At 40.1% G+C, this 18,270-nt stretch overlaps 1 protein-coding gene across 5 annotated transcripts in view; it reads left to right on the forward strand.

The window, feature by feature from the left end:
* The first annotated feature begins 293 nt into the window (after nt 1-293).
* Nucleotides 294-18,270, forward strand: part of spdl1 (spindle apparatus coiled-coil protein 1) — a 339,338-nt gene continuing 321,361 nt past the window's right edge. Inside the window, exons 1-2 of one of the 5 annotated variants that reach the window (XM_077532662.1) lie at nt 294-426; nt 14,446-14,616. In XM_077532662.1, the coding sequence (XP_077388788.1) occupies nt 14,446-14,616 (171 nt within the window). In that variant the 5' untranslated portion in view covers nt 294-426. Of the gene's footprint in view, nt 427-694; nt 864-3,577; nt 4,310-9,547; nt 10,602-12,148; nt 12,558-14,445; nt 14,617-18,270 lie in introns of those variants that run through there. The other 4 variants (XM_077532663.1, XM_077532664.1, XM_077532665.1 and 1 more) reach the window with 4 other exon arrangements.

Genomic DNA, 18,270 nt, shown 5'->3' on the forward strand with positions numbered 1-18,270 from the left:
AGATATGTTCGTGTGTTTGGCAGCATGTGAATTGATATCAGTGACAAAATTCCACTTCAAAGTCTGTTTTAGACAGTACTCAGCACCATTTACGGTCTAGCAGCAATAGGTTGTGCCAGGTTTGCCGTAGATGTTTAAGCGTCGCTTCTCTTCACGTGTGGTGTCTGTCAAAAATTGGAAATCGGCCGACAATTTAAAATTAAAATTTCTTTTCAATGCTGTATCATTTTTACGAACACGCACTATTGCGTAGGCATATAAAGGTATTTTGAACTAGTGAGATTGCCATAGTTGGCGATTCAAGATGGCGGGATCTTCTGCGCATGCGCGTCGCCGATCGTGCAGGGTCTCAGCGTCTTGACGGACCCTTCTCGAAGAAGAAGAAGGACGAGGAAGCGGCGAAGGTGGTAACGTCGCTGCGTGAACGTGAGTTAATAGTTTCACTTAACCTTATTGTTGTTGTTATTATTATTATTATTATTATTATTATTATTTTGCATTTAGCCGCCGCAAGCCACAATATCTCGCTAGGGATTGTCAGGGAAACTAGAGAACCGAATTCCATGGCTTTGCCCGAATGTTCAACCCTTTTCCTGATGATGGGCAGATGCCGCTTTTTGAACACTCAGTTTTCCCTCCAAATGGACCTTTTTCACAAAACCCGGATGCTAAGTGATCGTTATGTATTTCAACTTCCGGTCCTTATGTGAAGCGCTAGAAGCAAGTAGTGATGGGACTTAATGGCTCTTTGACGGGACGGAGCCCTTCAACCAGGAACCGTTCAAAAGACTGTCTCGCTAGCTTTTCTTCTGCTTTTTTAACATTGTTTTGATTCATGTTTTCCTCATAAAATCAGCACTGACGTGAGTGATACATCGCAATTCATGTTATTCAGACCCGCCTGCAGAAAGAAATTACAAGGGGGGCATTACGTTTTTTGTTTTTTTTTTGGGGCGGGCACACTTCGTCAAGCTAAATCTAATGTTATTCAGGCTAAACAGTTGTGTTGTGACAACTGCAAAAGTGCTCAGAAATATTTTCTCTCACCCAAAAGCGTCAGTTCACCACAAAATCTAGAAGGCAAATGAAAAACAATGGTGTAGCTCTCGGTGTGCATTTATTCAACTCAAAAGTTCATTAGCAACAAAGCCGAACGCCATTTCTGTACCCAACTATGTCCGAAGGAATGGCACATTCCAGCCCCTTTTACCTGCGAGTGGCGAGCAGTTGCTTTCCTTCGCTGGTTGGATTTAAGGCTTCCTTCGCTGGTTGGACAAAATTTCTTGTGGTTTTTGTCAGACATCTGTATTCTTTGGACTTTGCATCGTTTTAGTGTTTTATTGCGTCTGCATGCTGCAATTTTTATTTTATTTTATTGATACTTGTTTACTTTCAAGTATTCACTTCCCTATTTCTTGTTAATGTATTATTACTTTTATTCACTTATATACATACCTACGAGGGCTGCACGATATTGAAAAAAACATGCGATGTGCATTATGGGTGTTGATTATTGCGATATCGATGTTACTGTGATATTTAACATCTCTAAAATTATATTTTATTTTTCTAGTGTTGAAATAAATAAACTAAATGATTTGATCTAAACAATTGTAATTTGATACTAAATTTACGAGGTTGCAAACCTTTAATTTTTTAGACAAGTGATACCATGAATTTGCAAGGACAAAAAAAAAAAAAAAAAAAAAAACACCTAGTCAGTTATTTTATTCAAGCATAACCATGGGTGACAACCATGTAGAGCTTTAACATGTAACAGGTATTCTGTTAATAAAAAAGAAAAAAAAAAAGAAAAAAAAAAGACAATTCACAGTCACACATTGCTCAAACTGAACTCGGTTTTACATCCATCCATCTATCCATCCATTTTCCTACAATTGTAAACAACATCTCAAAACAAGACCATAAACATTTATGGTTTGCTGTATTATTTAAAATAAAATATTAGGAAATGAAGTGCCCAAGCATGAGTGTGGTGCTCTCTATATTTAAATTAAATACAAATAAAATCCTTTATTTAAATTAAATTATGTATATGAAAAATATATGTATAATAATTCTTGAAAAAAGTGCTTAGGGTGTAAGTTTCCTCCTTTTCCATGTTACAGTAACCATGAAAAAAATACTCAAGGTTTTTTGCCAGGAAGACTAGCATGTTGTGTCATTTTGTCTGGTTTTAAACAAGTATGCTGGCATGTTACCACCTTGCCCGAGGCACTAATAAGTCTCTCGGAGGGTGAGCTGCTTGCTGGTATACAGAGCTCCTTCCTGGCAAGTTTGCTCAAGTGTGGAAATTTGAATTGATTGAGCTGCCACCGAGAGAGAGAGAGGGTTCTCTTCAGCATCTATGGTTGGAGACACCATGTACAGTTCAGCTCAGCCTAGGGCTTTGCAATTAATCGAAATTCAATTACGATTTTGATTATTACCCTCCACGATTACAAAATAGGCATAATCGTACAAAAACGATTATTAATACTGAAACGACATTTCTGCCTCGGCTCGCCGCTGAGATTTTCGGAGTCAAGCTAACGGCAGTCTGCATGACAGTACACGGGGCTGTGAGAGACCGAATTTCAAAATAAACCTTACTTTACCAAGTAGTACATGTAGATCAATGCATTGCAGCACTTTTATTTTGAAGTTGTTACCGTAAGCGTAAGATTTGCGCCTCTTTCTGGAGTTTGTGAACAATGGCAATGTAAATGCACCAAACTGTTGGGCCAGATGTCAGTAACACAACTTAGTCCTGAAGTTACGTTCAAGCCCCAGGTAAGAGGCTATATTTATGCTGACGTTGTATTGTTCAGTGCCTGTTGCCAGCGTTTAGTCGTGACTGCTAGCTAACAGCGACTAACAGCAGTGTTAGCCGTCATGCGCAACCCTACGTATCATATCGTGAAGTTGGCGGCAATACCCAGCCCTATTCGCTAAGGTCTGAAACAAGCAAAAAAAAAAAAAAAAAACACTGCTCGCTGCGCGTGTAATGCATGGCAGAGGTGAAGAACACAACAACTACGGCGACAGGATCGGCCGGCGTGCAACAGCAAGACCAGTGAGGTGAGTGAGCAGGGGGATAGGAAAAGCTCGCCACCAAGTAGAAGTGAGTAACTACAGAGTAGATTTGATAAATGACAGCTAGACAATCAAAACACGCTCGCTGGTGCAGTGTACACACGTGCTGGCCAATGTATGTCGTGTTGTACATAGACATTTAAATTTTCCTGTGTCCTATATCGTCCCTCCCGACTGGCAGGTGGCGGTGCTGTAACTAGCAGGGAATTCCCCTTGTCGCGACAGCGTCATCACGTAAGAATGACAAAATATGCCTGTCAATGGCTCTGGCTGACGTAATCCCGTATATAAAAAGGGAACGTCGCGACAGCGTCATCACGTAAGAATGACAAAATATGCCTGTCAATGGCTCTGGCTGATGTAATCCCGTAAAAAGGGAACGTCGCCATAACACATTCTCTTTAACCTTTCTTGCACAGCGTTATACGTTCCGTTCGTCGCGAGTAGCCTGTGATCTGCTTGATCGGGGCTGCGGGTGTTCCTCGCCCCCCTTGGCTGCGACGGTTCAGTGCATTTTCTCTTTCATGATTTGTATGGATAGACTGGAGCTCTCCTGCGGGATTTCTCCACTTCTGCCACCTCTCGGCTGTGTACAACTTCAGGCCGAGGCGCGTATGAGCTAAGTTAACGTCTTTGATGAAAGCCGTTTGGATTGCTTTGTTTATGACTTGCGGGTGACGAGACGGTTGAGAGTATCCTCTCCAAGCTATTTTTACTGGCGGTGGGAGTGTGTAGTTTCAGGCTGACACAACTCTCTTGTCGGGAGCACCAGCTCCTTTGATGTTTTTGGCTACCTAAGGTGCTGTTTATCACGCCGACTGCTAGTTTGGGACGCCATTTAGCGACACGGAGCCGATCCGCCACGCGGAGTTTCGGCACATAGACCACGTACGTGACTCTTCCATCGCGTGGGGTCGTTCGCTCCTCAAGGTGTCTGCCGCCGTCGTTGCGGGCAGCTCCGTTTGTTTCCGTTGGTGGCGGGGCGGGTCTTGCCTTCTATCCAAGAAGAAGAAAGCAACATTTCGACGCGCACTCACTGAGAGCGCGTCGAGTGGAGGTGGCCGTGGAGGACGTCGCTCTTTCTAAACGCTGGAGGTTCCTTCCTGCCAGAAGAAGGACTGCTGCCTCGACGGTCGCTCAGTGCTGACACGGCAACCGTTGCTTTCGATACCGTGTTGCCCTTTACTGTGCTGAAAAGAGCTTGCCAGGGAAGGTAAGGCCTTTTCGTCTCCTCTTCTAAATTGTGGCGCCATGCTACTCAGCGGATGGCTGGGAGCCAACAGCCGCCTTGATGTTTGCGGCTGCGGCATTGGTTATCGTGCACTCTGCTAGCTTTTGCCAGCACAACCTGAGTTGTGACCTACGTTGTGTGTCAGCAACCCGTTGTTTAGATTTGCGGTAGCTGAGGGTTAGTATGGTGTCCCGACACCCGCCTAGGTTTCGGTGTCGCACCCAGTGCTGTTGCTTCCGTTGTGTATGGGTGTGTAGTTGTGAGACGTATTGATATCCTCCTGCCACGATTGCAGGATTTCACTATGCGGGCTGGCGCAGACGGTACGAATGATTTCGTATCCTTTCCTGGCTTGGATTGTCTCACTATTTCGGCTTTGACGCGCTTGGCTAGCTAAGGTACCGTTGGTCATACCAACTGCTAGTTTATGACGGCACAAACGTCTACTTATGTGTCGTTAGGGCCGCTGTGTGATGCGCTTCGCCCCCGAACGGTATCGTCCGCTATCAATGCGCAGGGTTTCACTCTATTCCGTTAACGACACGAAAATAGCAGTAGATTGACTTGACGCCGCCGTGGAGGCGCCTTGGAAGATGTAATGGCCTGCTGTCTTAGTGGGAGCGGCGCATTTCTGCTGTGGCCACTCATTTACCGGCAGCGACTGTTGCCGTTGACAGATGCAGCACTGTGTTTGGTCCATTGAGGTTGAGGCTAGGTGCAGCCTCCTCTCCCACACAGCGTCTGCCGCTCTCCACACGGGGTCTACCGCTCTCCATATGCGGCTCTTCGTCTGCATGCGCGGAACTTGTTTGTCTTGTACCTTTCGTGACGGGGCAGGTGGCCGCCTCTTCTCCCCCACGGAGTCGGCTGCTCTCTACATGAAGTGTACAGTTCTCCATGTGCGGAGCTTCGTTTTGTTCCGCGGGGGAAGGAGCTAGGTGCAGCCTCCTCTCCCGCAAAGTCTGCCACTGTCCACACTGTCTATCTATTAGAAACAATAGACACATCATTGTATTGTGTCATTGCTAGCTTGCTTCACACTTCAACAATTATTTAAAAAAATAAAAAAATAAAAAACTCCACACTTTCTCCATTTTTGATCCGGCCCCTGATGAGGTTGGTTAGATTAAACTTCTCCCTTCTTTTCCACCACGGGGAACTTCGGCTTTTGACAAACGTTGCTGTCCGCTGTCTTTTTCTTTTTTCAGTGAAAAATACTCCCACACTGTTGACATTCTCTCTTCCTCGGTTAGCTAATAGCTAATTCACATGCATGCTTGTGTGTTTAATCACGTCAGCGCTGCATGCTCGGCGAAGACGCTGCTGGATAGAAAATCAGGAGCGGAAGCTGGAACGGACTGTTTATATATGTGTGCAAATATCGGATATTTTTGGACATGGACAGAAAAAATACTATACTGGTTTTTGGGCTGATATCGGACACAGATCTGATATCAGTATCGGATCGGGACACCCCTAATAACATATAAACATAAACAAGTAGCAAATAATAATTTAAAGAAGAAACTCATAGCAATTATTTGTGATGGTTTACATGTCCAAAGGAGTAGGAAGAAGTTAAAACTGTATCTAGTCCTACTCCTTATTCTTTTTATCTTTAACTTATTTCATTATTACATACAGTAAATTAATACATTACAATAAAAGAATGTGTAATCCTGCTTGTGTAGACAATTACACTTTAACATACCGACATTAGACAGTAGCGTATGTACATTAATTTCTTAGGCATACACAATAATACATCCTCATACTCACATATACAATTTTCATTACACTTTCATTACAATAATGCTCTTGAACTTTACTTTTAAACATTTTTTTAAACTCAACAATTGACTTGCATCTTTTCAACTATTTACCAAAATGATTCCACAAATTAATACCTCTTACAGAAACACCTTTGCTTAATATTTGTTCTTATTTTGATTTTTTTTTGTAGACACTTGTACACCTTATGTCATAAGGGCTCGCTTTAATTTCAAATGGCTTCTGAATACTATGGCAGAGTAGATTGTTGTAAGCCTTCTACATTATTTGTGCTATTACTGTACTTAGCTAGTACAGGCGCAGTATTTTTATTTTATTGTTCACTCTACTGTTTAATACATTAATGCACATTATTTTAATTTAATGCTTTAAAGCTAGATGCCAATTGTTCTGTTTAAGTACACAGTATCATTGTTTGTTGTTCACTTCTAATAAAGGAGTGTATGTTGAAGTACAGAATTTATTGCTTATTTTCTATTTTTACCGTGGTTTCGAAACGGCATCGAGAATCGTGGAATTTCAGTGGTATCGGCATCGACTACTAAATTTCTGGTATCGTGACATCCCTAATAGGAAGCGTGCCTCTTCTACACTCAAGGAACGCCTCTCTCAATGGATCGGATATGTGTTTCGACAACCGAGTCTCTGGTCGGTCCCTTCTGACGACGGTGCGCAGTCACTCCACCAGGGGTGTGTCTACGCCGTGGGCTGCTCTGAGGGGCGTGCCCTTGGGGGACATCTGTGCGGCTGCCTCTTGGTCGTCGCCCTGCACGTTCTCAAGGTTCTGCAGTTTGAATGTCACCTCTCCTCATCCACGTGATGTGGTTCGCGGTCCTGCGGCGGCCCCGTTGTGGGGGGTAGTCTTTGCAGGGTCTTCGTGACATCGCTGGTATTTGGCGTTCCGTGCTGGTTACAACACTGCCACCTGGTGGTCGGGAGGGACGAAATAGAACAAAAGTTGCGAATGTAACTACGGTTCTATGAGTCCCAAATGACCGCCAGCATTGCTTGTCACTCAGAACCCTCGTGTTGGTTTGTGCGAGAAAGGTCCTAGAGGATGTGTTCTGGCGACGTTCCCTTTTTGATATACGGGATTACGTCAGCCGGAGCCATTGACAGGCATATTTTGTCATTCTTACTCGATGACGCTGTCGCGACAAGGGGAATTCCGTGCTGGTTACAGCACCGCCACCTGGCGGTCGTTCGGGACTCATAGAACAGTAGTTAAATTCGTAACTTTCGTTCTATAAAATAATGTAATGTTGTTGAATGTTCTTTTTTAAGACTATTCCATATGTCAAAATGAAACAATGATCGGCACAACCTGTAAAAGCATCACCAGTGCTACAGAAGTGTAGACTGTGGTGTGAAAGTGGACAGAGAGATTTTTTGTGACTCACCCACAGCTAAAGGGATTACCTGCTGCTTAGTGGTTTAAAAACATGGTATTAAATAAATAGCCAAAAAGAAGTTTAAATTTTTATTGATATTTTTTTACCAGTTAGTTACACAAACATGATCAATAAACCATGCAAAACATTATTGTTGATGAAAATACACCTCGAGTCTGATGTACAGTGTTCCCTCGTTTTCCGCTGGGGTTAGGTTCCAAAAAATACCTGAAATTCGGGAAGTTGTTAGCATCCCACAAGTCATATTGCACACGCTTCACCCCAACTTCAAATTTTTGCTAACATAAATAATAATTTATTATTATTATAAAGTCTGTTTGGTCCAAAATGAGCTTACATATTCATTTTTTTTTTATTTGTCTTAATATTTTCAAATGTTTAAACATTTTTTTGCTTTGAACAAAAACATAAATAATCGTTATTTCAATTATTACCACAATAATTGTGATTATTATTTTTTCCGTAATCAAGCAGCCTTAGCTCAGCCTCTACAGAATGTGATGGTGCCTGGATTATTATTATTTTTTTTTAATGCAGCCTTCTCCTTCCAACTGTGCGAGAAATGGCCCACTAACTTCTTGCAAAGACCGACAGCTCGAGAAATGCGCTCATCACCTTCAACAACATTCTCTGGAAAAGGAAAAATAAAATATGACTTGAAATCGCATGGCATTATGAACGTAAATGATTATTTTAACTGAGAGTCAAAATAAAAATGTCCAATCTAATGTTAAAATTGTCAACTACCGACAATATATATACCATTTAAGTACTCACCAATGGCAAGATGACAGCGGTGGCCAAAGCACTGTGGACCCACTTGTTGAGTTGTGCAGCTTTTAATACATTGGCACCATTGTCTGTTGTAATGGACACTTGCTTCTCTTCTTCCAAGCCCCAGTTTGCTATAACATCCCGCAGAGCAGTGGCTATGTTCTCACTTGTGTGGTATTCAGGAAAATATGCAAGTTCCAGACACCGTATTATGAGGTCTTTGTTGAGAAAATGAACAGTAAAGTTCATAAAGGGTTCCGTTGTGCGACTGGACCATAGGTCCGTGGTGGCAGTGAAAAATTCCATTTGATGCAGCTGTGCCTTGACAGCTGCTCCACATGCTGTGGAATGTCCACTTGTGAGACGATGGGATCACGTATCTCCGGTCCACTTCCTTTATTAGATTCAAAAAACCCACTTTATCCACAGTATTAATCGGTATCACGCAAAACGTGCAACAGCTGCGGTAATAGCTTTGTAGCTTCGTAGTTTTCTTGTAAGGTGTGACGTAGTACTGCTCGATTATGGAAAAAAATAATAGTCACATCTTGGTAATCATTGAAATCACAATTATTCAAAACGATTAATATTATTTTGTTCAAAACAAGAAAATGTTTAAACATTATACAATTATTTGAAACACTAATTTTGTAAGTTATTTTTGGAACAAACATAATTTATAATAATATATATGATTTATGTTAGCAAAAATTAGAATTTGGGGTGCAGCGTGTGCAGTATGGCTTGTGGGGTGCAAGCTAGTTTTAATGGGTGGTTGGTGAAAGAACTAGTGTAGACGTGCCTCAAAACAACTCAAAATTAATATTATTAGGGCTGCAATTATCGAATATTTTGGTATTCGGATATCCTACTGAAAATTCTAGCGAATAATTAATAAGCGAAAAAACAAGTATTTGGATAGAAATATACCTGTAAAGTATATACTTTCTTGATTTAAAGAACAATTACAAATACAGAAGGCAAAAGACACATTTGCATTTAATCATTAAAAAACAGCTGTTTTTCATTTTTAGAGTTTTTTTTATTGTATTTTTTATTATTATTTTTTTTACTTGAACTGTGCTTGACAGCAAACAGTTTTCCATAGATTTTGGCCAATGGAACTGAAGTGACATCAGACTAGGGGTGGGCGATATGGTAAAAATGTCACATCACGATTCTTTAAAATTAAATTCACGATCTCGATTTTATCACGATTTTTTTATTTTTTTTAACGTATTTTTAGACTAATCTTCACAATTCTGAACATTTTTGTAAAATTTAAAACATATTTAAAATGTATATAAAACCCGAAAACAACTACAGGATATAGCATTAAATGTAAAAAAATAGATATATATATATCCAAAAGGATGTAAAATACATCAATAAATCAAGTTATAAAAAGTAAATATTCTTTTCTGCATCTTTGATGCAATTTGCATAAGCAACTCAAAATACTGTCTTGACCACGACAGGGAAAAAAAATAAAATAAAATAAAAAAAACGATCAAGATTTGTTTCAGAACGCAACAACTGTGCAACATTACTTTAGTGCAACTTAACTTTAGTGCAACTGAACAGAGGTAGATTGTTCGTGCAAGAAATCACTTGCTTAGGTGTTTGTACATAGAATGCTAGTACTTTGTCTTTAGATTCTTTTGCAGGAACACAATTGATCAACATGATCAGCTTTCAGCACACTTCTTTGTGCAGTTACAATGTCTCCTGCAGTGGAAAACACTCTCTCTGTGGAGACACTTGTGCCTGGGATGCAGAGGAACTGACGGGCTACAGTGGAAATATGTGGATAGGCCCCTTCATGGTCCATCCACCAATTGAGAGGATCACCATTTAGGGGCAAGGGAGACTCCATCCTAAACATCTTCACCTCATCTTCTGCGGATTCTTGATCATTTTTTTTGTTTGTGTCATTACTGTGAGCGGTGAATGTTGGACCAAGGAGATCAGCTAAAGCACACGATGCTCTGGGTCTCTTGATGGTTGGCTCAATGATGGGAGCAGGTCCATCTTGAGCCTCTTCTTCGCATTCTGCATCCTGAAAAACAAAAGATTTTCAAGTTCATATGAGTAAAAGTAAAACCACTTAAACATAAGTACAGAACAGATTACTAATGCAACTAAGGTGTACAATGGAAAAGCAAAGACTATACCACCTATAGAGTTAATATGCAAGTTTTTATAAAATGTACTTACACTGTTCTTTTCCATCACTGCCAACACAGCATCAGTCATCCTAGAGTAGATGTGGGCACTCTCTCCGTCAGACAGAAAGGGTAAATTCTTGAAGCGTGGATCCACTGCAGATGCTATGCAAAGTGTCCCCTTCTCATTGGGTTTTTTTTTCAAATGACTGATACTCAAAATCAAGTGACTCTGATTTAGGTACAAAAATACATAATTGGGACAGCCGTAATGTAGCAACACATTCCACACAATCAACCATCAATTACTGTGCCTAATCCTGCCTGACACTCAAACATACAAAATGTGTTCTTGTGCTTAGATTTAAAGTGTATGGGACACGAAAAAAAGTCACCCTCAAAGTATTAAAAAAAAAAATAAAAAAAATAGTACAAGTACAAATAATATGATTTCAATGATTACCGTGTTAAAAACGCAATGACAAGGGCTTGTAAAAATAAGATATTTTCGTAAATTTCCAAAACATGGCAGCTCACTGGCGACACCCCCTTTTTCCGAGCCTGGACACTCGTGACGTCAGCGGGAGTACGGAAGTTGGCGAAAACAATACGAGGATATGGAGAACTACACGGATAGTAAGCTGCTTTCTGACTCGCTATCAAGTGTAGAGTTGGAATTTGACGTTCCCGACTACAAGCAGTCTTCAGACGAAGATATTTCAGCCCAGGAATGTATCAGCTGTATCCGTTTGAGCCTTTTCTTGATGAAGGTGCTGGTGCAACTGTGTCCAGTCGTCTGCGTTACAATGAAGGTGGCTGTGACCAGTTTCAAACTGCCGAGGTAGAGGACGACATCGGCAGGCTCCAGAACACAGAATGGTAAATCTTACTCTTTATTTTAAAATGGAAATTATGGACTAATAATGCTGTTTATATTTTTGTATGGCCGAAATAGCAAACGCTTTGTGGCCAAAATGTAGCTTGGTTTAGTCCAATACACTCAAATTATCATGCTTTACTTGATATAGTAAAAAGCTAATTTATATTGGTAGAAGCAAAATGAACTTATCCATCTTAAAATGCAAACCATAAACTAAATGCTGCTTACTCGCTGTTGTAAGAAGTGAAGCCAACACTGCCCCTTTTCCATTGTCACATGCCAACCTCTGTGAGACTCAATTCACAATGGAAAAAGGGTACAACATGCATTTTGGAAATTAAATTTACCTCATAGCAGTCAGATGCATGACACTTTTTTTTCTCCTGAAGTGCTTGAAATAGAATCATCAAAGTATTTCTCAAATAATGAACAAATTCTTTGTAAATGTTATAAATGGCTAAAAAAAAAAAAAAAAAAACTTGCTTGTGCTTTGCAGGTGTTCCTGTGGTAACTGTGTAGCAATGGCAACAGTGAAGGAGAGTGTTTGCTGTCAGAGTCCGGAGCGCAGCAGAACCAGTGCATCACCCATCACTGGACGTTCAAAGTGGTGTGCCTCAGTGTGGAAGTCCTGGAGACCGCTTACCGATTCCTTCTTGTGTAGTCAGGAAAAAGGAGAAAATTTCCATCGAATGACTGCAAAGGATACCACGAAATGATATAAATAAATACAATTATACAAAAGGAATACATGCCTTTTTCCTTTTCATCCAAAGTATAAATGAACAAATAGAGAACAATCAGCTATGCCTATCCATTTACAATTTTATTTTACAAATGTACAAATTGCATCTTGCGAGTCATCAGTCAAACTATTCAGTGATTCATCTCCTACAAAAAAAATAAAATAAAAAAAATCGAAAGGCAGTAGCTCAATGCGCTTCCTACAATTGGTCACAAAATCCAATATCCGAGTCTGAAATTGTCATGTCTAAAACTCAGCTATACTCCACTGAAAAAGTTAACGGTAAGTAAAGTGTGAATTGTATGACCACACAGCTTCTGCTTTGTCTGGCTTCTGAAAGTGCACAAAGTGGTCGGCGTTCTGCACTTCCTGGTACAGCGGCAGCTCTTCAAGGAGTGTGTCCTCATCCAGATTGGCCCCCTGACAGATGGTCTCCACAATCTTCTTAAGATCCTCCACATATTCTGTAATAATATACCCATTGAATTATTTAATCGTGTTGTACATATATGCAAAATAATTAGAATTAACTTTCATTTCTATTCCTACTTTTTCCCACTTTGTTGTGATTAGATTGTTGAATTCTAATTGTGGATGTAGATATTTCAAATAGAAAATGCATATAAAATGTTCGCTGTCCCAGGACGCAAAATACAGGACTGTCTCAGAAAATTAGAATATTATGGCTTTTCTTTTTCTTTTTTTTTTTTTACTTGGTCTGAGAAAATATTCTAATATTTTGAGATAGGATATTTGATATTTTCTTAAGCTGTAAACCATAATTAGCAATATTAAAAGAATAAAAGGCTTGCAATATTTCAGTTGATTTGTAATGAATCCAGAATGTATGGCATTTTTGCTTATTTAATTGCATTACAGAAAATAATGGAATTCATCACAATATTCTAATTTTCTGAGACAGTCCTGTAAATGCTCCTTTCCTGTACTGTACTTGGGATAGCACACAGTGTATTTAGCGTCCCCATCCTTTGTAACATCCTGGATCTGGTGTGCATTTTCTGTATGGAGGGTCTGGGTTTCCACGGTCACCAAAAGAGCTCTGCCTGGACCAAACTGCATGGTACATGTGTTTATGGAATCATATTTTCAGGAGTGCAGACAAAGTGTGTTGTTTGAGATGATCAAAACCAATTATTACAATAACTATCCTTACCCTTTTTATGTCCTTTAGCTCAAATTGAGAATGCTACAGTTCTTGTTGAGGGCAAGGCTTGCCATGAAACTTCTTTTTGCTTTAAAAAAGAAAAGAAAAAAAAACTTTTAAATAAGAAACTATGTTGAAATGCAGGTAATATTTACAACTATACAGCCATTTTATTCTTTGAAAAATGCACAATACATTTGTAAATTACATGTACATGACAAATTTGAAAACTAGGTGGGGTGAGCAATTTGTTTTTCCATAAATTGGTGTGTTATCAATCATGTATATTGTACAGTACATTTACTCACATTTTGGATGCAAAAACCGGGTACATCACCCAAATCATCTTCCAAACATGTCGCCTGTGTAGCAGTTTCCTACGACAAATACTCACTCCATAAGCATCTCATCCACCATCTGAAACAAAGTTTGAACTGTTGTTAACTTGGGCATGATGCCTCTAACACAGATGCACAGCACAATACATAATACAAAATAAAATGGTCAACAAATGGAAAGTTAGCAGTTCCTCATTAGAAATTGGTACCTTTTCATTGACTGTATAGTCATTTGGCAGTGGTTATTTTTGCCATGAGCTGCTAAAAAAAGTGCTGTTAAGTTTCTAGATTGTAGTTCTTACCCCCACATTATAGCCAAGTGACAGCTTCAGGGCCGGGAGCGTGTCAAACGAGTCTTCCTCGAAATGTGCGCTGTACAACACTGACGTTGGAGTCAGGTGTCCATTTATCTCTCGTCCGTTGTGCTTGCTTTGTCCATTTTTCACCAAGAACTGCATCTTGAGGGAACCGAAAAAGGCTCACGCCATCCTCCCTTCGATTACAACAAAATCCGTCCACGCAACGAGACGCCATTGTAGAAATTCAGTTGATGATAAAACACACAGCAGTCGTAAGCTTGCAGCAGCAAAGCAAAGACGCTGACTTCCGTTCTTCCGCTGACGTCATACCCGATTCGGCCGCTGGGAGCGCGCCAATGGCCAGATTTTGTGCGGGTAATTTAATTATAAGAAAATACTATTTTAATATGTTTTGACTCGACGAGCCGCTCATTTTGTCGTGTATATTATATCGTTCAAAACAACATATTAAAATATTATAAATTCCTGAGCTGTCCCATACACTTTAATTTATCGTTGAAACCCTGAATTCTGAAATATTTGTCTCATCAGATGTCTGTCCCAGCAACAGAAGATGAGATGGACTTTCTCCAGGGCCAACTGAGGAAAAAGGAGGAGCAAGTCCAGCAGGCTGCCCAAGCTGGCTTGGATCTGCTTAATCAGCTAACAGAAGCACACACTCGGCTTGAGGAACAGAGAGTAGCAATGACAAGTGAGCTTGAGGTATGACATTCTAAAGTCATTCATTTTCTACAGCTTATACATTTCATGGTCACAGGTAAGGTGTGGAGCCTGTCTCAGTACACGAGGTGGTGGTGGAATGGTATGTCCGGAACTGGAAACGAGTTAATCACAGAAACAGTATACAGTGCATCCAGAAAGTATTCAGATCTCTTTGTCCAAATTTTTTTTTTTACTTGACATCATTATTTTAAAAGGGAAAAAAAATATCCACGTTCAATGTGCTTCACATTTAAGTTATTTTTTAAAAACTTTTTTTTTTTTTTTTTTAAATCAGGGATTAATTATGCGACTGCTGCGGAGCAGAGCAGTAGCAAATCTACAGCTTGCGAAGCAAAGCAGACATATTACTATCCTAGAAAAAGGCGTTTATTTTTATGTGACTGCTGCAGAGCAAAGGAGCTACTGCTTGCGAAGCAAAGCAGGCACATATTACTATCCTAGACAAAGGCGTTTATTATTTTTCTTATTTTTCTTTATTTACCGGGAATTTTTCAGCCAAAATGTGGCCCGTACCGTTGAACGTATCGGCACAATGAAGTATAAAAAGATGCGTCTTGATCTGACTCGGCGGGGGACGATTTTTTTCGGAATTCCGAGTTACCATGGCAACGTTATTCCCCCCAAACCCTGCCAAAAAAGTCCTATAGGAATGAATGGAGAAGGGGGGGGAAAAGAACCACAAATTAAGCACGTTTTTCCAAGCGCTGCGCACACATACCGACCGAGATGATTTTTAGCTTATTTTTTTGCAATTTTTTCCATCTTTACAGGGTTCCCGCAGGGTAAATTGGCGTATTTGTCTTTCAAAGTGTCATCTAATGTTGAAAGGGATCAACGCTAATTGGGGACACGTGTTTAATAATTTCACTATAACGCATTTCCTGATATGATAGTCAGTTGGTATACTTAATGTCCATTTGCACAATTGCTACAGACACATGTGCAATGTAGAGTCGGCGGTGGGCTTTGAACCTGCGACCTCCTGCTTACTGTACATGCACTCTCCCAACTACGCCACTGAGCAGTATCAGAAAGCTTGTCACGATGGTCTGTTGTATGTATGGAAGTGCGCGTGGAAAGTGGGACTGAAAAAAATTCAGTGTCAGTCCCATTAAAATGAATGGGGAAAAGTTGATCTTTAACATTAAATTATGCGAGTATGCAAGTAATATGGAGTCAGACGATAAATACCCCGAAAGGCATGAATTTTCTCAGCAAGTTGAAATTTGAACGGTGTAAATCGGAAATATTATGTGGGAGTAGTTATATATAACTTTTCATCTTCAACATCTTAGGATAAATCACACCAAGTTTGAAGATGAACTCTGTAGGAGGAGTTCGTTAAAATAAGATCCCTATGAAATGGCAACACGTTCCAAAGTAAATCAAAATGGTGGACTTCCTGTTAGGTTTAGCATATGGTTCAAAATGGGTTTTTTGTACCTTGAGGGCTGTTACATATGTCTTCAAATTTTGGTAACTCTAGGTGAAACGTACAGCCGGAAATGCTTCATTAAGTAAGAATTTTGAAACGCAAAATTTGATGCCCTGCCTCTGGCGGACTTCCTGTTAGGTTTAGCAGATGGTTCAAAAAGAGTTTTTTGTAGGTCATAGTCTGTTATATATGTGTACCAATTTTCATAGCTCTAGATTAAACGTACAACCAGCAATGGTTCATTAAGTAAGAATTTTGAAACTCTGAATTTGATGCCCCGCCCCGTCATATAGTATGTCAAAAACCTTGGATTTTTTACCATGATGTGGTCCCAGGTGTTGAGATGGTACAACCCAAGTTTGAAGTTAATCAGGTTAACTGTGTAGAAGAAGGGGGCATAAGTATGACCCCTGTAAATGTGCAAAATTGGGCCAAAATTGGACATTCAAATACTCATACCTCACTTCCTGTCTATTTTAGGGTACACATATCAAAGAGGTTTTTGCTCATCCGAATGTGCTACAGGTGCCACACCATTTTCGTAGCCGTAGGACCATCGTAGCGGGACAGGGATCCGTTAAACCTATGTAGGGGGCGCTACTGAGCCATTTTTCTGTTATCATGGATGGCGACTTTAAAATATCCAATTTTTCACCGGGCCTGACGTGTGTGTAAAGTTTGGTGAGTTTTCGTCCACGTTTAGTGTCTCAAAGATGTGATTGTTTGCGGAGAAGAATAATAACTAGAGCTGCGAGCAGCTATAAAGGGCCCTCGCAACCCGGGCCACGTTGGGGTACTTGCGCGTCGGGGTACTGGCACGTCGGGGTACTGGCACGTTGGGGTACTGTCAAATAGGACAAGGACCATCTAAAATGTTTTTGACAAGCCTTGTGTGTGTGTGCAAAGTTTTCTCAAAAGGCCAAAGATGGTGTGCAATTCCCAAAATAAATTAAAAATGTCGGACTTCCTTTTAGGTTTAGCATACGGCTACAAATTACTTTTTGTAGGTCTTAGGCTAACAGGTATGTCTCCCAGTTTTCACAAATCTAGGTCAAGTCAAGTCCTCTTTAGTTATATAGCGCTTGAATCATACAATCGGAAATGCTCCGTATAAATGTCTAGAGGGCGCGATTTATTGCAAATTGCACAAGAAATCTCTAAAAATTTATGTTCATTACAAGTCTGATGTGTGTGCAAAGTTTCACGAGTTTTCACACATGTATAGATAAAAACAACAAAGCAGCACTTTACTGGCAACCAATGCATCGCTATAGCAGCAGCATGCGACAAAATAAAAAACTTTCGATAACTTTGCATCTTAAACATCTTAAGATGAAACACACCAAGTTTGAAGACGGTCGGATGAATTTTGTAGGAGGAGTTAAAATATGACCCCTAAAAAAGGCCACAAAAAAAGGCTACAAATCCCATCATAAATCAAAATGGCGGACTTCCTGTTTGGTTTAGCACATGGTTCCAAAAGACTTTTTTTTGTAGATCGTGGGTTCTTATGTATGCCTGCAAATTATCATAGCTCTAGGTGAAACGTACAACCGGGAATGCTTTGTTAAAGAGGAGTTTTTTTAGCTCAAAATGTGATGCCCGGCCCCTGGGGGACTTCCTGTTGGGTTAAGCACAGGGCACCAAGAGACTTTTTTTTTTTTTTTTTTTGTACATCTTTGGCTGTTCCATATGTCTACAAATTTTCGTAGCTCTAGCTGCTTCGTACAACTGGGAATGCTTCTTTAAGAAGGATTTTTTTTCCTTTACAAACAGTGCATACCACGACAACAGCGTGCGATGAAATAAAAAGCTTTCAATAACTTTTCATCTTCAACATCTTAAGATGAAAGACACCAACTTTGAAGATGATCGGATAAACTCTGTAGGAGGAGTTCGTTAAAATAATACCCTTATGAAATGGCCGAAAAAATGGCAACGCGTTCCAAAATAAATCAAAAATGGCGGTCGCAAAATTTGATGACCTGCCTCTGGCGGACTTCCTGTTAGGTTTAGCAGGAAAAAAAAGTTTTTTGTAGGTCATAGTCTGTTATATATGTGTACCAATTTTTGTAGCTCTAGATTTAACGTTCAACCGGCAATGTTTCGTTAAGTAAGAATTTTTAAACTCTAAATCTGATGCCCCGCCCCCGTCATATAGTATGTCAAAAACTTTATAGATTTTTTACCATGATGTT

The sequence above is a fragment of the Festucalex cinctus genome, chromosome 9, assembly GCF_051991245.1.
Source record: "Festucalex cinctus isolate MCC-2025b chromosome 9, RoL_Fcin_1.0, whole genome shotgun sequence".
Taxonomy (NCBI): Eukaryota; Metazoa; Chordata; class Actinopteri; order Syngnathiformes; family Syngnathidae; genus Festucalex; species Festucalex cinctus.